This window comes from Epinephelus lanceolatus, chromosome 11 (genome assembly GCF_041903045.1).
Source record: "Epinephelus lanceolatus isolate andai-2023 chromosome 11, ASM4190304v1, whole genome shotgun sequence".
NCBI classification, from domain to species: domain Eukaryota; kingdom Metazoa; phylum Chordata; class Actinopteri; order Perciformes; family Serranidae; genus Epinephelus; species Epinephelus lanceolatus.
The window spans coordinates 2,556,984-2,581,679 of NC_135744.1; the positions used below are offsets into that span (position 1 = coordinate 2,556,984).

Below are 24,696 nucleotides of genomic sequence, written 5' to 3' on the forward strand. Positions count from 1 at the left end.
AGGCTTTCAGTACACTGGGGGATTAGCTTGGACCTCTGTAGAGGGATCCTGGGGAATCGTTCCCAGTTATTTATTTATTTATTTATTTTTAAAAACAATCTCTATTTTGATGCTTTTTATGCACTCTGGCACCTTATTTGCCTTTAAAAACTATTTTTTCCAGATAAATGATGAATTGTGATAATAAAAAATAGATAATATTGATAATATGCATTGAGTAGAAACAAAACACTTTGCAACTGCTATCATTACAATTTAGAAAATTTTGAGGTGCTTGTACTTTAGCATTTCCATTTTGTACGACTACCGTATATTTCCAAATAGTCGCCTGGTGGCAAATAGCCGCCGGGCACCTAATAGCCGCCGGGGGTTTGACCCCATTTTGCGTATTAAACACCGGTCCGATTAAATGCCCGAGCGATTATTTCCTCATTCATTTGCCTCATGGCTGTCCCTCCTTGAGGGACTGTTTGTGCTTTTACACACGGGTCGGTGGTCAAGTGGTGCACATGACTCGTTCTACGGACGGATGGACGGACAGCCAGCCACGTATCTAAAACAGGTAATACATCTGGCTACATCTTTCCCACATCAAATATCCGTGATCGCTTTGACCCACGTGCGTAAAAGCACACACAATTCCGTGTCCTCTCACCGCGGATGCTGTGATCTGATGGCCTGGTACTCATTGTAGCCCACTCTTATAAGACCCAATAATAATTATAATAATAATAAGTTACTGTGGACCTACGTATATGCCGTGCCTTTTAATAAAATTACCAGAAGAGTTTGCTGAAAAACAGGTAATGTCAGCCTGAATTACTCACATGCGTCCCCGGTGAAAATCGCTGACATGGGGAATACAGCTTCTACAGACTCGCCATAGCTCACTGTCAGGACTCAGAGACCAGAATTCGGGATGGCGGACCGTCGGAATGGCGATATTTCGGTGTGGCAGCCTGTAACCGTTGGTTAAATGGCCCGTTTGGTTGGTATTCGGATAACTGGGGCTTTACTGGTATAATGCAATAGCACCACCCAGCGGTGAAACCCGTGTACACTAATAAAATGCCACAACAGTACCCAGCAGTACCCAGCTGCAGACAAGATGGTGGACAAGGGTGCGCCATATATCCAATCCATACCAGAAGTCCATACCGGAAGTTAATCTTCTTCGTGTCTACGATACTGGAAGTCCATACTGGAAGTCTGTTTTTTTCCCCAGAGGTTGGTTTTTAAGTCTGTCTTTTTTATAATATTTATTTTAGTAATACATTTACAAACTTTGAAGCAACCAACAATTATAAATATATATATATTATAAAATAAATAATAATAATAATAATAATAATAATACAATTATTTCAACAATTATTTTAAATACAGTTATGTTTTGTTTGGAATAACATTGACCTCGACAAGTTAAACCTACAAAAACGCATGAATTTTAGTTGGATTAATTAATTAATTAATTCTTAACAAAGATTAAATAAGGTGAGCGCTTTCATTTATTGGGCTACAGTTGCAACATGCAGATTACTATCATGTCATTCAAAACAACTGAAAACCATGGACACAACAAATGTCATACTCTTACATCAGTATGGTTAATTGTAACTATTTAACTATTAAATGAACGTAATAATTAGATTGTCATATTGTCAGATGTATTCTATTATATTTCAGGAACACATGTAAACACAATATTACACTATTGTACTGGCAACATAAAGAAGTAGACTTGGAGTTCCCTTTTTTGTGAACAAGTTTTTATTCCAGATATCCATATCAATCTCAAAAGGAGAAAAAAAATGGAAAAACAGTAAAATAATTTATTTGTTTGGTCTATAAAATGTAAGAAAATGGTATAAAATGTCAACCACTGTTCCACAAATCACAAGGTCCCAAGATGCAGCCTAAAATGTCTTGTTTTGTCCCGAACAAATATCATTAAACATTACTGTTAATTGTAGAAGTATATGATCTCATACAGATACTTCTCATCAACATACCATGAAAATGAACTGCATTTTACGTATGGTTTTTCAGGTGCCTCTGGATCGCACTCTCATTTTTGGTTTTAAATTTGGGGCAGAGAGGAAACCAAACTCAGATGGTGAAAGGGTTGTGTGCCCCAGACTGGCTTCGTCACACAAAATATAGGGGTGCATCTGAAAAAAGGAGAAGTCAATCAACATTGATAGCTGGAAAACATACTGAACATCAACCATATTTTACCGATCTAAAGGACTCATGGTGGAGGAGGCACTACAGCTATTTATGTATCCACGTGTATGTGTATTAGTGCTCTGCATTACTAAAACATAATACAAATGTATTTTTTGCAGACACCCGGGGCTATGTATATAAAATGCAGTTCATTTCCATGGTATGACCCGATTAACCCTCGGGGGTCACTCATGTCGTATACCACATGAGACGACTCTCGTTACTATTTTTAGAATATCTCCGGAAAAAAAGCTGTATATAACTTGATTGAGCAGTGCAGGGTTGAGGTTATACAAGCATTAATACACATGGAGACCAGGTGAACCAAAAATTGGGGGAAAAAATGGCTTGTGTGCAGTGAGTGGGTGCACAGATGTTTTACCCCACAACACACCAAAAAGCAGAGGAACACATATTAACCCCGCTGCAAACTACACATCTAAATTAACCAACACATTAAGCGAGGGCAGTAATAGTCTCTGGCCAACATTAACACTGTTTACACACAGACATTGATGAAAGGGAGCACAACAGACCTTGAGCAGCTAACGTTAGGTTAATACCAATCATGCCCTTGTTTTTACACAACAAATGTAGCTAAACCCACCATCCGGTGGTAGTAATTTGTGCATGCCGAGATTCCCCACATAGATGTCCCCCTAATGATTTGATACATTACGTAGATAATGAAGATGACGGCGCATATAAACGCAGCGGCTTGGTACTCTATGCTAGTGCTAGCTACTAGCTAGTACTGCTAGTGCTAAGTGCCGAACAGAATTTTGTTGTACAATGTACAATGAGAATAAAGTTGTCTAATTCTAATAATTAAAAGACTCGTTCCTTTATCACTTTTTATTTTAGTTGTGCGTGTATTGTTTGCATTCTTCTCTTCCGTTGTCTTCTTCCTCTTCTTCTTCGGCTAATAATACACACACAGACCAACTTCTGGTATGGACTTCGATTTTGTGAAATAAACGCCCAGGCTACTATTTGGAAAAATACGGTATTTACTTCTGCTTTACTACATCTCAGAGGTAAACATTGTACTTTTTACTCCACTACATTTATTTGTCTGCCTTAGTTACTTTGAAGAAATAGATTATTAAGACAAAATATAATCAACTAATAAATGATAAAGTATAATTATAGATGAAAGTACACAGCAGGATATAAAGCATTTAAAATTAGCTCCACCTTTACCGGCTGCATCATTGAAGTGATTACCGGTGACCTTGCTCTCTGTTGCACCTGATGACAACAAAATGTGCTGCTTGAATGAAACAGAGGACCCAAAACTTGTGTTTTTGATCAGGAATATCATATCATTTATTAAATCCTTATTGCATTAATTGATATGACACATTATTAGATCCTGGGCTTTTTTTAATTATTAGGTCTCTTCTTATTTTTTAATAATATACACAGCCTATTTAGATCCAAGGCTATTCATAAAATATTTGGTACTGATTCCTCAGAGGCCCAGGACTAACAACACCACTGCTGGTTGCTGTAGCACTAAACTTGTTTTTGTTGCTGTCCCACAGATGACAGGTCCACGGTGTTACTGACTGATAATGACTTCGGAGAGACCCAGAAACAGAAGTCGTCTACAGTCACCCACACAGTCCACTACCAGTCCCTGTCCCAGGCCACCGGTCCGCTGGTCGATGTGTCTGACGCCAGACCAGGAACCAGTAAGTCCAGTACGGACGCTTTTTTTTTTTTAAAAAAAAAAAACCCATCATATTTGTTTGCAATTTGTTTTCCAAAATTTTCCTTTTCCAGGCAGTCTTTTCCTTTTGTTTTTGTGTGTTTTTCCTCCATTGATGTGCCTTCTGTTTACCTCTGGTTTGTGCTGAACGCTTTAGTGTTACAACAGTGTCACTGGAGGGTTCAGGAGTTTTGGCCATACTCTGTAACTGGGGCAGAATACCTTTATCCACCAAGGCAGCATAGAATTTTACCTTAAAAGTCTGTTTCTTAGCTCGTTTAGTTACAGTTACAGTTACATCATAATGGTCAGAAGTTAACAGCAAATTATCCTTAGTGCAACGATTAAACACTGCTACAACCAGCCTCAAACAACAAACTCCTGACTAACAAATTACTGCAATCAAATTACAGCAACAAGCACTCAACAGCAAAGCCCACAAAACTGTATCTACAGTTACCAAATGCACAAAATGTAACACAATACAACTGGCTACAATCATAATTTACCAAAAAGCATCCAACTTAGCCACCGTATCTAGATGTCAGAAAAACACATTAAAAACTCAAAAAGTTTTCAGTCAGTTAAGACAAGCCCCCAAATTATGTTACGACCACTAAAGTGGCTCATGACAGAGGGTTCCAACATAATTACCAAGACTCAGGATGAAGTGAAAACAACATTCAGTTTATTAGACCAAGAGCAGGATGACTATTAAACAAACCAAATTAATCAAACAAAGTCCAGACACCCAGACAAACCCACAGAAGGTCGTAGAATCTGGGCTCTCATTTATAAAACATTGCATAGGATCCATACTAAAAGTGTATGTGTGGACAAAAGCAGAAAATGGTGTACTCCAAAAAATATTCTGATTTATAGAAGGAGCTTAATAATTGTGCAAGACCTGGTGCTGGATTTATTTCCAGACTTTACTAATTTACACAATCCATATATGCAACATGTATGTAAGGTGACTGGAGAAGGAGAAGTGTGTGGAAGCCACGGCAATGTCTCTAGTGCGCTCTGTGTCATGTTCATTGCAGTGATTTTACCCACAAGAACTATCTGAAAACTACAGTTTGGCTTCAATTCACCACCTCACCATCTGCATCGCTAATTTACGCTATCTCCAAAATGTTCGTACACGTGTATGGTGCTTTTTTCTTATCTTTATTCAAGAGAGTGGTATATTAATTTGAAAGAATTATTTATTGATTTCACGTTCAGATTTTGTAATATTGTCCCTCAAAACCCTGCCCTCGCACTCAAATAGCCTCTGCTTGCGCTTAGATCTACTCTGTTTCTGCTCAAACTGTGTGCTCGCACTCAGATACAATGTTACTTGCACATATTTCCTGCTCCAGCTTCAGCTCTTCTCCTTTCGCTCAAGCTGCTTCTGTGCGCTCGTGGAATTTCTGCTTGCAGATTTCTGCCTTGCACTTGGATTTTTTTGTGTAACAACCCTGTCAAAATCCCCTAACCAATAGAACGCCAGGTTTATTGTTGATGAAATGATCCCTGCCTCCTTGTGGGCGCACTCACTTTAGTTTTAGATTCAGATTCAGATTCAGAATACTTTATTAATCCCTGGGGGGAAATTGTTTTTGTTCCAATGCTCCATGCAAAGTAGAAATAGAAATACAGCATGAATGGAAACAAGAGATAAAGATGAAGATATAAATAAGATACTAAAATAGACAATGAAATAAATAAAATAAAATATTAAAGTAGACATTAAAATAAAATAAAATAAAATATTAAAGTAGACATTAAAATAAAATAAAATAAAATATTAAAGTAGACAATAAAATAAAATAAATAATAAAACAGTAAAGTAGACAATCTGAAATATATACAATATACAATGAAATGGTTGTAGCGTTATAAATGAAATAAGAATGAGTAATTATATTGTTATATAATTATATGTGTTTTGTTTTATAAATAGCCAAATGAGTCCGATCATCAGAGGCAGGAGTTGTACAGTTTAATGGCCACAGGTAAGAATGACTTCCTGTGGCGCTCAGTGGTGCATTTAGGAGCAATCAGTCTCTGGCTGAAGGTGCTCCTCTGTTCGACCAGAGCGTTGTGGAGAGGGTGAGAGCCATGCTGAAGTATCGCCCGCACCTTTGACAGCATCCTCCTGTCTGACACTGCTGTCAAAGGGTCCAGCTCCACCCCCACAACGTCACTGGCCTTTCTGATCAGCTTGTTGAGTCTGTTGGCATCGGCTACTCTCAGTCTGCTGCCCCAGCACACCACAGCAAACAGAATAGCACTGGCCACCACAGACTCATAAAACATCCTCAGCATAGTCTGGCAGATGTTAAAGGAGCGGAGCCTCCTCAGAAAATAGAGGCAGCTCTGTCCCTTCTTGTAAAGGACTTCAGTGTTCTTAGTCCAGTCCAGTTTATTGTCAATGAACACACCCAGATACTTGTAGTGTTCTACGATGTCCACGTTATGCCCCAGGATGGAAACTGGGGTCACTGGTGTCCTCGTTCTCCTCAGATCCACCACCATCTTTGTTGTGTTGAGCTGCAGGTGGTTCAGCTCACACCATGAGACAAAGTTATTCACCACAGCCCTGTATTCAGCCTCCTCACCCTTGCTGATACATCCAACTATAGCAGAGTCATCAGAAAACTTCTGAAGATGACAAGACTCTGTCTGGTAGCTGAAGTCCATGGTGTAAAGGATGAAGAGGAAAGGAGAGAGGACAGTACCTTGTGGGGCCCCGGTATTGCTGACCACTGTGTCTGACACACAGTGCCGCAAGCGTACGTACTGTGGTCGTCCAGTGAGGTAATCCACAATCCAGGACACAAGGGGGGGATTCACCAGCATCGCCGTCAGCTTGTCACCCAGTAGAGCAGGCCTGATGGTATTGAAAGCACTGGAGAAGTCAAAGAACGTGACCCTCACAGTGCTCCCCGGCTTGTCTAGGTGGGTGCAGACGCGGTTCAGCAGGTAAATGAGGGCATCCTCAACTCCAATCCAGGGCTGGTAGGTGAACTGGAGGGGATCCAGGTGCGGCCTGACCATAGGCCTGAGCTGCTCCAGGACAAGTCTCTCCAGGGTCTTCATGATATGTGACGTCAGTGCCACCGGTCGGTAGTCTGAGAGACCGCTGGGCTGCGGCGTCTTTGGCACTGGAACGAGGCAGGAAGTCTTCCATATCACAGGGACCTTCTGGAGACACAGGCTCATGTTGAAGACACGATGAAGCACTCCACAGAGCTGTTCGGTGCAGGCTCTGAGAACCCGTGGGCTGACACCATCAGGGCCTGCAGCCTTACCAGCGGGGAGTTTGCTCAGCTGTCTCCTAACATGTAGAGGTGTAAAGAGTGCAGATTGAGGAGGGGGAGAGTTGGAGTCCAAAGTGAGAGGAGGGCAGGTAGCATGGGAGCCAGAGGAGGTGTGAGGAGTGGGGGATGGGTGTGAGGGGCTCACCAAGTTGGATGAGGTGCTATCAGGAGGAGGAGGGGGGGTCAGAAGTGGTGGTGGCTGGAGACAGTCAGCAGGAGAGCCAACAGGGGCCGGGGCAGCAGTGTCAAACCTATTGAAGAACAGATTTAACTCATTGGCCCTAGCCACACTACCATCAGCTCCACTGCTAGTTGGTCTGTAACCGGTGATGGTCCTCATACCACTCCAGACCTCCCTCATGTTATTCTGCTGGAGTTTCCTCTCCAGCTTCCTCCTGTAGCCGTCCTTAGCCTCATTGATCTTTGCACTCAGCTCCCTCTGAATGTCCCTCAGCTCCTCCCTGTTGCCCCCTCTGAAAGCCCTCTTCTTCAGGTTGAGTACGGCTTTGATGTCCTTTGTTACCCAAGGCTTGTTGTTTGGGTAACAACGCACAGTCCTTGCTGGGACAATGCCGTCCACACAGAAATTAATGTAGTCTGTAATGCACTCAGTAAGCCCGTCAATGTCCTCTCCATGTGGCTCACAGAGTACATTCCAGTCAGTCGCCTCAAAACAGCCCTGCAGTGCCTCATAGCAGTCCTCTGACCATGTCCTCACTGTCTTTGTGGTCACAGACAGCCTCTTCACTAGAGGCACATAGCAGGGGGTGAGAAGCACCAAGTTGTGATCTGATCTACCCAGCGGGGAAAGGGACGTGGAGGTGTATGCGTCCTTTACATTAGCATACAGCAGGTCCAGGCTCTTCTCCTCTCTGGTTTTACAGGTCACATACTGGGTGAATTTCAGGAGTGTCTTTTTAATAGACATGGTTGAAGTCACCCGAGAGCACTCGGGTGTGCAGTCTGTAGTCCGGCTATTGTAGAGTGGATGACGTCACATGCTGACGTCGGGTTAGCGGACGGGGGAATATACGCAGCCACTACAATAGCATGTGAGAATTCACGGGGTAAATAGTAAGGACGGAGGCCCACAGCTAACAGTTCAATATCCGGGCTGCAGATGCGGTCTTTGACTGTGATGTGACCAGGATTGCACCACCTGTTGTTCACGTAAAAAGCAAGCCCACCTCCTTTACGCTTACCGCTCTTAGTGCAGTCCCTGTCAGCCCAGACAGTGTGGAAACCCATGGTGGTAACATTGTGGTCAGGAACATCTGTGTGTAGCCATGACCCCGAGAAAATCATCAGACTACACTCCCGGTATTCCTGATGACTCCAGGTTAGCGCTGTAAGCTCGTCCATCTTATTCCCCAGTTATCTCACGTTGCCCATGATGACAGATGGGAGACACGGCTTGTATGTCTTCCTCTCCATAAGTCTCCGGTGTTTCGCTCCTTTCCGCCGCCGTAGCAATCTTTTCCCTCTGCATCCCCGGTGTGTTTTCCTCCAAAGTTCAGCAGGGATATCTTCCCTCACCGTAGCCAAGCCAGCCGGCTTCAGCGCCATCAGCTGATCCCTGGAGTAAACAATGTGGTGTTGCTGAGCAACGGTCGAGTGGCAGAGTAAAAGGAGCGATTCCACCACAAGCAAAACAACAAAAACTCTCCACACAAGCATGATTAGAGAGGACGTAGCTTAATAAATAACTAAAGTAAAAACAGAACAAGTAAGATAAAGAAGAGAGGAAAAAAGTAGAAAACAAAGTTAAAGTAAGCAGGAGCGACTTGAACAGGCTGCATACACCGTGGCGCATGCATCTTGTCCGAGCGGGTACTCTTTAACCGGGTTCATCCACTCCCGCCCTCCAGGTTGGCACACGTGCATCCGTATTTTTTACTATAATAGCTCATAGAATATATATATATACAGTACAGGCCAAAAGTTTGGACACACCTTCTCATTCAATGCGTTTTCTTTATTTTCATGACTATTTACATTGTAGATTCTCACTGAAGGCATCAAAACTATGAATGAACACATGTGGAGTTATGTACTTAATAAAAAAAGGTGAAATAACTGAAAACATGTTTTATATTCTAGTTTCTTCAAAATAGCCACCCTTTGCTCTGATTACTGATTTGCACACTCTTGGCATTCTCGATGAGCTTCAAGAGGTAGTCACCTGAAATGGTTTCCACTTCACAGGTGTGCCTTATCAGGGTTAATTAGTGGAATTTCTTGCTTTATCAATGGGGTTGGGACCATCAGTTGTGTTGTGCAGAAGTCAGGTTAATACACAGCCGACAGCCCTATTGGACTACTGTTAAAATTCATATTATGGCAAGAACCAATCAGCTAACTAAAGAAAAACGAGTGGCCATCATTACTTTAAGAAATGACGGTTAGTCAGTCCGGAAAATTGCAAAAACTTTAAATGTGTCCCCAAGTGGAGTCGCAAAAACCATCAAGCGCTACAACGAAACTGGCACACATGAGGACCGACCCAGGAAAGGAAGACCAAGAGTCACCTCTGCTTCTGAGGACAAGTTCATCCGAGTCACCAGCCTAAGAAATGGCAAGTTAACAGCAGCTCAGATCAGAGACCAGATGAATGCCACACAGAGTTCTAGCAGCAGACCCATCTCTAGAACAACTGTTAAGAGGAGACTGCGCCAATCAGGCCTTCATGGTCAAATAGCTGCTGGGAAACCACTGCTAAGGAGAGGCAACAAGCAGAAGAGATTTGTTTGGGCCAAGAAACACAAGGAATGGACATTAGACCAGTGGAAATCTGTGCTTTGGTCTGATGAGTCCAAATTTGAGATCTTTGGTTCCAACCGCCGTGTCTTTGTGAGACGCAGAAAAGGTGAACGGATGGATTCCACATGCCTGGTTCCCACTGTGAAGCATGGAGGAGGAGGTGTGATGGTGTGGGGGTGTTTTGCTGGTGACACTGTTGGGGATTTATTCAAAATTGAAGGCACACTGAACCAGCATGGCTACCACAGCATCCTGCAGTGACATGCCATCCCATCCGGTTTGCGTTTAGTTGGACGATCATTTATTTTTCAACAGGACAATGACCCCAAACACACCTCCAGGCTGTGTAAGGGCTATTTGACCAAGAAGGAGAGTGATGGAGTGCTGTGGCAGATGACCTGGCCTCCACAGTCACCGGACCTGAACCCAATCGAGATTGTTTGGGGTGAGCTGGACCGCAGAGTGAAGGCAAAGGGGCCAACAAGTGCTAAACACCTCTGGGAACTCCTTCAAGACTGTTGGAAAACCATTTCAGGTGACTACCTCTTGAAGCTCATGGAGAGAATGCCAAGAGTGTGCAAAGCAGTAATCAGAGCAAAGGGTGGCTATTTTGAAGAAACTAGAATATAAAACATGTTTTCAGTTATTTCACCTTTTTTTGTTAAGTACATAACTCCACATGTGTTCATTCATAGAGCCAATGAGATGCAGCAGCGAAACAAGCATTTGAAACAGCTGTTCTTTATTTTGAAACAGTCAATAACATTCAGTAAATAATGAAGCTACCTGTTTCATTACTTTATATTCATGTAACAAATATACAAATGTCAATTAGATGGTAATCTGTATGAGAAATTCTAATTATCTAATAATTATCCACTTATAGTGATCAATTTGACCCAGACAGAAGTGGTTTCCACTGTGTGTATATATATCTATATATTCTATGCAGCTATTATAGTAAAAAATACAGGCGCGCGTGTGTAAATTAACAGTCCCTTTATTTCAAAAGTAGTAAACAAAGCAAGGGAAGAGCATTTAATAAAGCCCTGGAGGGCGGAAATGGATGAACCCAGTTAAAGAGTACCCGCTCGGATGGGATGCTCTAAAACTAAAGTGAGCGCACCCACAAGGAGGCAGGGATCATTTCATTGGTCAACAATAAACCTGGCGTTCTATTGGTTGGTGGCAGAAATTTGAAAGTAGAAATTCCATGAGCGCACACAAGCATCTTGAGCGCGAGGAGAAGAGCTGAAGCTGGAGCAGGAAATCTGTGCAAGCAACATTGTATCTGAGTGCAAGCACACAGTTTGAGCAGAAACAGAGTAGATCTAAGCGCAAGCAGAGGCTATTTGAGTGCGAGGGCAGGGTTTTGAGGGACAATATTACAAAATCTGAACGTGAAATCAATAAATAATTCTCTCAAATTGATAAACCACTCTCTTGAATAAAGATAGGAAAAAAGCTCCATACACATGGGTCAGAGTTCCCCTACAGGTTCCCATTCTCCTGTCAAGTTTTGTTTTTATAGATCACAACCTTTGCGTGGGAAGTGGCGTGCACCTCTTTCAGGTCTATAACGGTTATAAATTATAGCTGCTGCGCAGCAATGGTCGGGGCCAGGCAATTTTAGGCAAAATTAGGCAATTCTGAGCAACACACACACTAAAACAAAGCATATCACAACATAGAGGTTACATCATATAATTATGGCATGCCCTTCAAATTGTGGATGAGTGGCTGAAGTGATCAGACTCACAATATACAAAAGAAAGAAAAAACTCAAGAACAAGAAAGTAAGAATAACATTAACTGCTAGCTAAACCATCTAAGTCACGCAGCATCTCAGTGGTGAAGGGAGTGCTTGTTGACTTACAGTTCTTCATCAGTGATGATCCAATCCCCACAGTATCTGAACAGCCTGTCAAAAGCCTCGGAAGGTGCTACAACGCAAGCCTGAAAGACAGAGACCAGGTGAAACAGCTGTGCAAGGACATCAATGCTGGCCTACAGTCTATTGACAACACCCAACTACCTGGGAAGTTAAAGACCTGGTGCTTCCAGTTTGGTCTGCTACCCCGGGTGCTGTGGCCCCTTGCAGTCTATGAGGTCCCCATCTCAACAGTGGAGGAGCTGGAAAGAGGAGTCACAGCCCACATCAAGAAGTGGCTCGGAGTTCCACTCTGTCTCCCCACCATAGGCCTCTACGGAGACGTTGTCCTCAAGCTGCCCCTCACCAGCCTCACAGAGGAGTTTAAGTGCCCTAAAACACGACTGCAGATGACACTGAATGAATCCAAAGATCTAGTGATGAGGGAAAATGCACCAACCTTGGTTACTGGGCGCAAATGGAGACCAGCAACAGCAGTGGAGGAGGCAACATCAGCTCTCAGACATGCTGACATTGTGGGGAATGTTCAGCAAGGAAGAGGAGGCCTTGGGCTAGCCACTAGCCACCCAGCCTGGAGAAATGCCACTGCTCCAGCACGGAGGAAAATGGTGGTGGAGGAAGTGCGCCGTCAGGAGGAGGCGGCAAGATGGGCCAAGTCTTCCTTGGCAAACAAGGACAGTGGACACGGTGGGAGAGTGTCGAAAGGAGAAGGTTGAGCTGGAAGGATGTGTGGGCCATGGAAGCAAGGAGTTTGAGCTTTGTCATCAGAGCCACCTATGACGTCCTTCCAACACCAACTAATCTCCACCAGTGGGTTGGCGAAGATCCTGGGTGTGCCCTTTGCTCCAGGCCAGCCTCCCTCCGGCACATACTCACAGGGTGCAAGACCAGTCTCACCCAAGGGTGGTACACTTGGGGTCACAACCAAGTTTTAAAGAGCCTTGCGTCCACACTGGAGGGAAAACGATCCAGCATCAATGCCCTACCACCGCTAATATCTAACCCCTCATGGACAACTGCCTTTGTCCGTGAAGGGGCTACAGCTACCAGGAGCAACTCCACACCATCGGACAGAGGCCAGCTGTGCTTAGCACGTGACTGGAAACTGCTAGCAGATATTGGCAAACAGCTGGTGTTTCCCCCAGAGATTGCCACCACCACCTTGAGACCTGATCTGGTGCTCTGGTCCCCTTCTCTAAAGAAGGTTTATATAATTGAGCTCACCGTACCCTGGGAGGATTCCATGGACGAGGCATATGAGCGAAAACATCTGCGTTATGCTGAGTTAGCTGCTGAAGCACAACATCGCGGCTGGAACATGGAAGTCCGCCCAGTGGAGGTTGGATGCAGAGGATTTGTTGGAACATCTACCACCAAACTGCTGAGGGACTTGGGAATCAGGGGCCAGAGCCAGCGTGCAGCCATCAAAACTGCATCAGAGGCAGCAGAGAGAAGCAGCCAGTGGGTCTGGCTGAAGAGGAACGACCCCTGTTGGGCCCCCAAGTAACGAGCCAGGAGGTATGCGGTCAGCTTAGGCTTGACTCAGGGAACAGGACACCCCTGCCATGCATAGTCCCATGAGATGTCTGCCACTTGACAAAAAGGCAACTCTCATGACTAATTGGGCATGAGACGTAAGCTTAGGTTTGATCAGCCTGTAGCTGGCCGCCTCTGGTGAGGGTGTATAGTGTTAAAGGGTTAAAGGCCGAAACAACCCATGAGCCAGAGGAGCACTACTGATGATGCATCCCAAAAATTCAACTTTCCCCCAAGCTTCTCCAAGTCTGCCATCCACCATTCACTGACAAGTCCACCGATTATCTGTATGTGCTCACACAAGGATATCAACATCTCATCCAGTGTTTTGGAATCTAGCAATTATGAACAATCTGGACTGATCTAGCTTAAAGCTAAACATTATCCATGGTGACAAAGATGAAAACATTTTTTAAAATGTAAAAGTAGCTATTAGACTCTGCATATTGACTGATAGCTAAGCTAAATAAACAGGGAAAAGAGACAAGGAATAACAGGGAAAAGTGTTGATAAAGAGTATTTGTCTCTCCGCAAAACTGCCTCATAATTATTTTAACCTTGGTAGTCTCTAATCCACATAGCATGATGCCTGAACATAGGACTTTCACATTAGAATGTCCATTCTGCTGTAGCTGAGGCTTGAACTCACAACTTCTGAGACTAAGGTCCGTCTTCTATCTCACTGAGCTAATTGGCAAGTGACAGTTCAAGTGTGGCTTCACAAATTGACTAAGCCAAGCATCAGGGTGCCAGACAGTAGCCATCCATGCCATGGAAAAGCAAATTTCAAAGTGAAAATTCCAAAGCTGTAGCACATATGGTTGATTTGTTATGAAATTTCAAAGTTTTGAAATTTAGAGGATTGCTGTAGTGACTATTGTCTTGTGTTTCCAGTTGAGGACATCTGGCATGGGACTGGACCTTTATGAAAAGTTTGAATAGATTTCTCATATGGAAATGTTGCACAAGCTGAGGCTTGAACTCACAATCTTCAACACCAAGAACCATGCTCTATCTCACTGAGCTAATTGGCTAAGCCAGTCATCTCTGTGTAAGACAGCAGCTGTTAGTGTGTAAAGGCAGATTTCAAACGGCTGTCAAAAATTCAGTTATTAAGACAAAAACCCGAAAATACAAAAATTGCATCTAGACAGCATGGAGATGTTGATAATTAGTTTTTAACAATGATTTATTGGCTCCATAAGTGAAACTGATGTTTAAAAATGCCATTTTTGCATTGACTCCAATTGTTCGCATGAGAGCGAAATTCAAAATGCTGTAAAAAATTCAGTTTTTGAGAAAAAATTCTGATATTTTCCAAACATCATCTACCATGACTCCAAAATGTTGTCATTTTTTAAAGAACATTGAAAATGTATTTAGCAAGAATTTGCAAGTATATGTTTACAATACCATTTACAGTCAAACATTTTGATGCACTGTAGGCTCAATTTTCAATAAATCAAAAATCTGTGTGGATCATTTGTGTAGGACAGTCTGAAGATGCTCTGTAGCAAGTTTGGTGTCAATTGAGCAAAAATTGTGGGAGGAGATAGGTTTAATAAGTTTTACAGTTTTTAAAAAAAACAGAGTGATGGACTTCATAATTTGCAATAGATTTTAATGTACAAAAGTTTTGTCAGTATCGGGGCTACATTTTGGTGCAAATCTATAGCACATATGGTTGATTTGTTGTGAATTTTCAAAATTTTGAAGTTTAGAGGCTTGTTGTAGTGCCACCATCAGGACTATTGGCCTGTTTCTGCAGCCGAGGAAATCTGGCATGGGACTGGACCTTTGTGCAAAGTTTGGTGATTTTTCGCGCATGGGAAGTAGGATTTCCTCGGAAGAAGAAGAAAGAAGAAAGAAGAAGAACATACAGGATAACAATAGGGTCCTGGCAGCTTAGGCTGCCCTGCCCCTAATAAGACCCCTGGGCTCTTCCCTTTAACCTAAATCACCAAAACAACTCCCAAACTGAAATAAAGCTACAAAACAGGACAACCAGTCCCACCAAAAAACAGAAATATAACGAAAGCAGAAATCTAAGAAATAGTTGTCACCACACTGCAGCTGCTGTCAGGGCTGAACATTGAAAGAGAGAGTGAGCAAATCCCTGCCCCCTCTTTACAGGTTTCCCTCAATTAGAGGAAGCAGCTTCACCTAAGAGGCAGCAAACACACAAACATCAGTCAAAAAAGCATATGCAATGTACAATATAGCCAACAGGGGGGAGCATGTAACATTTATTACAAAATGAAGCAAAGCCTACAAGCTAGTTCAGGCAACTCAAGTCACCACCACACTCACATAGCATAGTCATCACACTCAATATACAGAACAGTGTATCCAGCACACCCTTTGGATCGTGTACTTAAAGGTTGCCCATACAACCAGAAAGCCAAGTTTTTAAAGTAGTTTAAATCCTGCATTGTTCACAAGCTTTTTTTCCTTCACTGCCCTCACTGACATACTGCTGCATATCTTGGCACATAACCAGCACCTGTATATTAGATATTATCTTCATTACCCACTACCTGCTGTGCTGAGCTTGATGTTTCTTTGTGGGGAATGATGAGGCCATTCATATGATGAAAATTTTTATCAGTTAACACCTTTACCTTGTTCCAATTGCAATGGATATACAATTTGTAATAGAAATATAGAACACATGGTAATTATGGTTAACATTTTGGCAGTTATGTTAAGAAGGAAGTTTGAGTCACTTGTGCTCTAGTTTTTTATGCCTCCACACCGGTGATAACCTTAGCCAGATGCAATATGTTTTCAGGTTGTCCGTCCATCTGTACCATCCTTGTGAACAGGATATCTCAAGACTGACTGGGACTCGACAGTGAACTGATGAGTTTTTGGTGGTCAAAGATCAAGATCACTTTGACTTTGTCGTCTCATTCTCATGAACGTGATATCTCAAGAATGCCTTTAGGGAATTTCTTCAAATTTGGTAGTCAACCACTTGGGCTCAACAATGAACTGATTGGATTTTGGTGGTCAAAGGTGAAGGTCAGTGTGACCTTTCATCTGTCTCATTCTCTTGAACATGATATCTCAAGAACACATTAAGGGACTTTAAATTTGGCACAAATGTCCACTTGGACTGAAGAATAAACTGATTGGAATTTTTGGTTCAAGGTCAAAGGTCAAGATCAGTTTGACCTCATAAAATATGTTTTTGGCCATATCTCAAGAATTCATATGCTAATTATAAAAAAAACTCCACACAAATGTCTAATAGGATAAAATGATGTCATGGCATTTTATATCCAAAAGGTCAGCTTCATTGTGACGTTATAATGTTCTATAAAAAATATTTCTAACCATTACTCAACGTCATACGTCAGGAACAGAAGGGGAGACATTTGGTCAGATACTGTATTGGTGACACTAATCTTGGGTGTCCACCTTGAAACTGCGCTGATTGTATAGATCTTCTGTGAAGTGAAGCATAGGGCTGTACCCAAATATTCGAATATTCGAATATTCGTTTCTATGGGTAGGTATTCGTTATGAAAATTTGGTATTCGATATTCGTTTTTTTATTTACTTATTTATTTATTTATTTTACTTTTTTTTTGGTGTTAATTGTAGTCTTTTTGTTGTTGGTAAATGTAGGTTATCAATAAAAATCAAAACTTTTAAATTGCATTGTTAAAAATGTGAAAATATAGTATCGTCTACCAACTCAGCTTGTGCGCACGGCAGGCTTGAGCGCATCCATCTGAGGCTGTGGATCAATGCCAAGTTTTACCACTTTATCACTATTCCCTCTAACTTGTAGCTGTTTTTTCGTTATCTTTTGAATTTAATATGAAGTTTCTTTTGGAGTGCGTGACACAAGTGTGTTTTGAAAATGACCGCGGACTGTCACCTGCTCAACGCATCAGTACCTTCGGATGCCGTGACAGTAATAGCCAATAATGTCAAAATATCATTTACAGACCGATTTAACAGACGATCACTGCTGCCCGACCCGCAGGTCCATTTGCGGGTCCCGCGGGTTACAAGTTGACCCGCACATCACTACTCAGCTCAGTCTATAAGGCTGTACACACAACAGTAAGGCTATAGACATTATATTCTATTCAGGCCGGCAGAACCAGCAGCGCATTGGCTCTACAGTGCACGGCACTGTTGATTAACCATTTTATTGCAGCACAGAGTGTCTGCCAGCAACCAATTACTTGCAGAGGCTTCCTACAACTTGTTTCAACGGTTCTGATTTAATCAGAAGACAAATTAAACAGGATGACTAGCCAATGTGAAAATCAAAAGAAAGCATAGAATAATGTACTGAAGGAGACTGTTGTGCCATCACATTTTTTGTGGTTTGAGAGCAAAGATCCAGTCGCCGCTGTGCAAAACTCCACAATACAATTAGGTATTGGTAGCACGGAGTCTTTGAAAGGAGCCAAGCATAAAACCGGAGAGAGCAGGCACCTCAGGAGAGCAGGCTGGCCCCTGGTCTCACATGATGGTATGTCTGTGTAACTTGGCATGGCTTTTAGTTGGAAATGTGTGTCCAGGTAAGAAAGATGCAGATTTTGGAAATTAACTGACATTAGATGCATTTGTTACCATTGCCATTTGCTATGATAATAGTTTCATTGAGTTTAGTCATGTCCTTGCCATGACCTGCATAAACACCCTGCACTCTTCTCCTCATTCTCAGACCCTACTGCCCGCCGCACAGCCAAAGCTGGCCCAGCTGCTCGAAACCGCTACGCCAGCCAGTGGACCCTGAACCGCCCACACCCCCCAGTCTCCTCCCACACTCTCAGCACTGACTGGAGATTGCCCACTCCCAGAGTTGCAGGCTCTGTTGACAAGGAAAGTGACAGCTACAGCGTCAGCCCATCTCAGGACACAGGTAAGCAACAGATCTGGCTACAGCTGCTTTATAACAGCTGTAACAGTATAACACTACTCCTCATCCCTAACAGCAAACCCATGTCAGTTGTCTTTATTTTAACAAAGTTACATCCCAACAATTCTGCCACTAACTCTTGACACTGATCCCTCCACTAACCCTGGCCCATTTCCAGACCGAGCACGGAGCAGTATGGTGTCGACAGAGAGTGCGTCCTCTACCTACGAGGAGCTCGCCAGAGCCTACGAGCACGCCAAGATGGAAGAGCAGCTGCGCCACGCTAAGTTCACCATCACCGAATGCTTCATTTCTGACACTTCCTCAGAGCAGATGACAGCAGGCACCAATGACTACACAGACAGCCTAACCTCCAGCACACCGTCTGAATCTGGCATCTGCCGCTTTACTGCTTCCCCACCTAAGCCTCAGGATGTCAGCCGGGTCATGAACATGGCTGTGCCCAAGGCCCACAGACCGGGTGAGGCCAGAGATCTGTCGTAGCCTGAACCTCAACAGCTATACCTTTGTTACAACTTCACAGTAATCCCTAAACTTTAGCATCCTGTCTAACACTGATATCCAACCATTAACTGTGACTCTAATGTAGTGCTGCACGATTTGATAAAAATGTGCGATTGCGATTTTGGTGGACAATATCGCGATTTGCGATTGCGCTTACAATATAATAAATAAATGGTATCATGAGTCTCCTTGCTTGATTCAGTGTTCCCCTACCATTATATTAGGGGGGCACTGACCTGACCTGACCTGACCTGACATAGTGTTATGGACAGTGTGTAAATGACCATCAACAGACTGCTGATGCACAGTCAAACACAGCTCTCACACAGCAGCGCAGCACGACACTGTACACTCAGTTGGAGCGGAGCCAGTGTTGCATTCAGGCGTTGTCACATAAATGACAAATTCCAGCATGTGAATAGGCCATTACACAACACAGCAGCATGTCAAGTGGGCCAAACCTGTGCAAAATTGCTCAGTTTTTCATTTGTTATTCTATAGTTTGTTATGCAGTCCGTCATTTCCCTGTGTCTCTTTGAGGTCTTGTCGTATGGTGTGACACTTACAAATGTGTGCGTAATTGTGCTTTGTTGTTGTTTTATGAGGCTCTGGTGGCTTTCAGTTGTCTCTTTGTCTTTAACATTACTTGGCTTGACTTTCTCTCACATGCATTCTTCATACTTTTCTGTGTGTTGATATAGATTGGTCGTGTTGCTGTAAGACGCAGTGACTTTAACTTTTAAAGTTTTATGCAGCACGTCTTTCTGTTCGACGTTGCCGTACCTGAATCCAAAGTATCGCCATATAATAGGCGTTGGGTTATTTTTCGCCACCAACTCAGCCTGTTTTTCGTTGTGCTCATGTTCTTCTTCAGCATTCGTGTTAGTCACGGCTGCATGCCGGGTAGTCATGTGACCATACGTGCTGCACACACCAGGATAGCTTGTGGGCATAATGTCAACAAACTTCACACTCTACAGGAGAGGTAGTCACCTTCACAGGCACACACGTTAACATTTAGTTACATTAAATCGCAAATCGCAGCCTCTTATGCGGTTATGTAATCGCACAGCCTGACATCGCGATTACAACTGCGATTAGATTAATCGTGCAGCACTAATGCCGACAGTGAATCCAGATGAAGGGTTGCTGAATGTATTCAAGTCAATGATTCTCTCAGTTAAGTTAGGCTTAGTCAGTGGTCGAATGTTACTAAGTACAAATTTGAGTACTTGAGTATTTTCTTTTCATACCATTACTCCTCGACTTTTCAGAGGGAAATATTGTACTTTTTACGTCACTACATTGACTGCTTTAGTTACTAGTTACTTTATCATTTACTTATTAGAACTAAGAAATCATGAAGAGTTTATAAAATATTATGTTTTGTTATAAATTAATCTACTAAACAGTTTATACAGGTACAGCTGAAACAATTAGTCTATTACTCAGTTAACCAATTGACAGAAAATGAATGGGCAACTATTTTGGGAAGTAATTTTCTATTTTATGTTCTATTAATTGTGAGTTTTTTGGGTGTCTTTTTTTTTGAATGAATGAATTAATGTTACATACACTGAAAAGTATTGTATTTCATGTCTCCACCTGCTGGTGGGCTATCATGATAAGAGTATGCATGTATAATCTGATGTTAATTTCAATACAGAAGAGACTCGATGATCACTAAAATAAGGTGGGGAAAAAAAGCTGGTTTATCGATATCATTATGGGTTATTGGTCAAATGAGTTGTTTCATATTGGCATAACGGATATTGGCAAAAAATCTAATATCATGCGCCCCTACTTAATAGAGATGCTAAAAAGATGATCATTTTAGATACAGCATCCACAGGCACTGTCACAGACCTTCCGGGTTTATTACTTGCTTAAATCCTTGCTTTTTTTTTACCCTTTGGAAATTGTTTAATTACGTGGACAGTTTCAACAAAGCATTGTGACACTAACAAAACTTTTCTAAATAACAATATGTAAGGGATAATGTATAATGAGCCGGTGAATACTGGGAAAATAATTCCCGACAGGGGTTCTATTCTATTCCCCTGAAGGGAGTTGTTTTCCCAGTATTCACCGGCTCATTATACATTATCCCGCTTAATACACGGCTAATTATCAGTTAAATAAATAATGTTGTCTGCCTCCATGAAGTGCATTAAAACCGACCGGATTCGACAACTTTTGGTGAAAGTTTTGTACTCACTCAGGCTTAGTGGACTGAACCGAGGCATAAAACCCGCGTAAAATGTCATTAAGCATGTCTGCCGAGTGTGTATTCAAATCCATGTTCTTTTGTTTTTGGCAGAGAAAGTCCGTCAGTATAGTAGTAGTGCAGTACAGTATAGTACAGTAGCCCATTTTCTTGTCTTTTTTGTATTTATCTCATCTTTCTCCTCCTCTATCACTTGAAGCTCTTCAGGTGTCAGTTCCTTGTGCTGTTTTTCGCTTGATTCTTTTCTTTCCTTCTCCATTTCTTTTTCTTCAGTGGCATCCCATTCCTCAAAATCCTTGTAGTTACTCTCCAAATAAGTTAAAAGAAATGTTAAAATCAGCCATTTCTGTTTGTTTTTTCCCTCGGAAGTTGTTTGACAGCTGCAGTGTTGCAGGGCAGCGTCCCTAGATACGCTGGGCTACATAGCAATGTGTAATGACTGTTGCTACTAGCAGCGGTCATTACACAGTAATATCAGACCGCTGAATGCCGCGACAGACCAATCAGAATACAGCATTTAATAGAGCCGTGTAATAATAAGAAATATTTTTATGATTATTGATTAATGTTAACTTAATTAAAAAAGAAACAAATAATTTAACTCCCCACTCGTTAATTAAGTTTACAAGTGGGGACTTTTGATATCTGTAAATGTAATGTGCTCCTGTGTGTGTGTACTGAGACATATAGGAAAAACAGGCGATGACTGTACATAAAAAAATACTGCAGTACAGACATGATTTATACTTAATAGAAATAGGCATATAACAGTGGTATTGTAAGTCTAATTGAGTCAGCAGTGAGTGGGATAAAGGGTGGAGGGTCTTAAATTAGAGGTCAGTGTCTGAGCAAGGACAGAGGAAGACAACTTTCATGTCTCTATTGATTTATTGCTTTGATAAGCTGACATGCTGTATTGTCATCACCTATGGAGGCGAGTAAAAGAGATGCTCTCATTTTCAAAACAAACACAGAGTCAGCTTCAAGTGGAATGTGGTAGTCTTGACAGCTGTTTGATGCTATTTGAATTCTTACATTTAAGATTAAGGTTAATATATAAAACATGTGAGAGAGTTGATGTTTGGCATGCGTTTTCCCCTGTGCCTAACTCGGATCTGTGTTTATTGTCCTGCAGGGGGCGAGTTGGTTCACCTTCCTCCGTACCTGCGTATGGACTTCCTGTTAAACCGAGGCATGTCCTGCTCGGGGTCATCTAGGGGGACAGCTAGTGGGGAAAGAGCAGCCATGGGTCAGGCCTGTCTGGAGCCCCAGAAAAGTCGCTCACTGAAGCGGCCCTCTCGCATGGCGCCCCCAACGCCCACAGAGGCCCCTCAGGCCAGCAGGGACCCAGTGGCCCAGTGGCAACCTGGCTCTGCAGCCACGCTCCCCCACAGAGAGGGCTCAGAGCTGGCTCAGGCTGCTAAGCTCAGCACCTCCCAGGAGTCCCTGCTGGACTCACGAGGACATCTCAAACAGAGCAGCAACCCCTACGCAAAGTCCTACACGCTGGTATAACAGCAGGGGCAACTAGAACTCACACTGGACTTAACACTCAAGTGCAGTAAACTGACTTTCACCACACAGTTCTGTATATATGTCCCCCCCCTCCAAGGGCAGGGTCACTTTTACTAATCTCTTTTTATTCATTTTAGAGCATTCTTTTATCTTGTTTGTTCCTCTCTTTTTTTCTTCTTCTTTTTTTTTTTTTGTTTCACTTGAGAAAAAAATTCACTCATGGAAATGACTCCAGTCGGAGTTTTGCCAAACTGATTGAGTAAAAAAGGAGCATTATTTATTCTTGATTATTGTTAATTCTTTATAATTAATCAGTGATTATTCATTGTTAGTTGTCCGTTATTAATGATCATTCATTATTGATTACAAAATTATCTATTATCTATTATTACCATTAATACACTGTTTTTTAAAAAGGGAACCTGGACATCATTGTTTTTTGTTAGTTTTTTCTGGAGTGGTTTTCTGGAGTCATTTTTTTCCTATGGAATATCCGTCTGAAACTCAGATTGAAACTTGGGAGAAATCTTGGAATGAAAGCAATTGGCACCAGTCCAAACATTTCAGCTGCTCTCAAATTGTTACTTTTTTTGTTTTGTTTTGTTTTTTTGTTTTTTTGAAGAAAAAAAAATCTATTTCCTATGGATGCATGGGGACTGACCAATTAAAAGACGATAAAGATTACGGTCATGGCTGGACAGCCCAGTCAAGCATTTTGTCACACTATGAAATGATCCAATGTGAAGATTTATTATTCTTATTACTATAAATATATATATAAAAAGAGAAATCACTTTTATTTGTGGACATTACAGGGAAGAATTGATTTGGTTAATAAAGTCCTTAGTCATGTTTGCACATATCTTGTGTTAATTAGGAAATGGAGTCTCTGTTGATCTTTCTCTCTGTCCCATTCTCTGATGGTGCAATATGAAAAAAAAATATAAGAAGTATATGAAAACTATTGCTCTATGCTGTGCTGTAATGATGAAAAATAACTATGTTGTGAGTATACTTACAGGGCCGGACTCACTCCAGCTATGTATTCAGGTGTAGTTTACCACTGCTTTTTTGCCAGGGTGGTAAATCACGTTAGCTAGATTAGGGAGGGTTTAGAGAACTAATGGTTTGCACTTCACAACACCCTGACTCAAGTGTGTCCAGATAGATCCTCTTACTCTCAGTGCACTAGGTAGAGTCCTCAGGGCTCTCACTCTCCTCAGTAGATCCACTGTTGCTGCAGTGCAGTAATTCTCCTCTACAGGGAAAAAACAAACAAAAAAACAACAGCAACAACATGAGACAATCCAGCAGAATCCCCCTTCAAACCAAACCTATAATGTCTATGGGAAATATCTAAAAAATGTGGTTCTACATAAGAAGCTGTTTTTGTTCCTGTCTACCCTGGCCCATTTCTGTTGTTTCTGTTCCTTTGAGTTAGCCTGAAGGGAGAAGAGTTTGATCCAAAATGCTGTGAGGTCATTCTGTCAGTTTGATTAGTTTCTATGATTAACTGTCTTTATCATGATTATACATTTTAATGAAAAAAAACATGTCACTTTTCATTTTTAACATGAGTGTTCACCATGGTGGCACTGGAATAAAGTGAAACTAACACAAAGTTCAAATTTGATTAATAAAATGGCTGTTCCCCAAAGTGTCCTCCACGACTTTGCCATGAGTGACTGATGGTGGTGTGGAGATGAAGCAAACGCAACGCTCTGCTCTCTGGCTGCTTGGTTCATGAGTCTCAGCAGGAGACCCAGATCCTTACCTTATTTTCATCATGACAGCAGTGACACGTCTTTTTTTATGTTGGTCAGTCCTATCATCTTCTATTATTCTGTAGCTTCCATGCCTGTTGGTAGCAGTGTTAAGCCCCATTTTCACCAAGCGGTCCACTTCAGTTCAGTTCAGTTCAGTTCAGTTCACTACACATTTTTTCCATTTCCACTGTGAAAAGAAGTTGCGGATGGTAACAACAGAACCGTTCCTTACCAGCCCCATTTTTGGTCACTCCTCTGTTGGGATACCTAGCACACTGATCCAGTTCTAAAAGTTGCAGAGTTGTGGCTGGTTTTGAGGTTTATATAACCTCTGTTC

The 24,696-nt window shown here is 42.1% G+C and overlaps 1 protein-coding gene across 2 annotated transcripts in view; it reads left to right on the forward strand.

Annotated features, from left to right (window-relative positions):
* LOC117265132 (cell adhesion molecule DSCAM) overlaps nt 1–24,263 on the forward strand; it is a 338,323-nt gene extending 314,060 nt beyond the window's left edge. The window contains exons 30-33 of one of the 2 annotated variants that reach the window (XM_033639553.2): nt 3,777–3,935; nt 18,132–18,329; nt 18,505–18,807; nt 22,214–24,263. In XM_033639553.2, coding sequence (XP_033495444.1) covers nt 3,777–3,935; nt 18,132–18,329; nt 18,505–18,807; nt 22,214–22,593 — 1,040 coding nt within the window. In that variant the 3' untranslated portion in view covers nt 22,594–24,263. The remainder of the gene's footprint in view (nt 1–3,776; nt 3,936–18,131; nt 18,330–18,504; nt 18,808–22,213) is intronic. The other variant, XM_033639556.2, reaches the window with a different exon arrangement.
* The last annotated feature ends 433 nt before the right edge of the window (nt 24,264–24,696 follow it).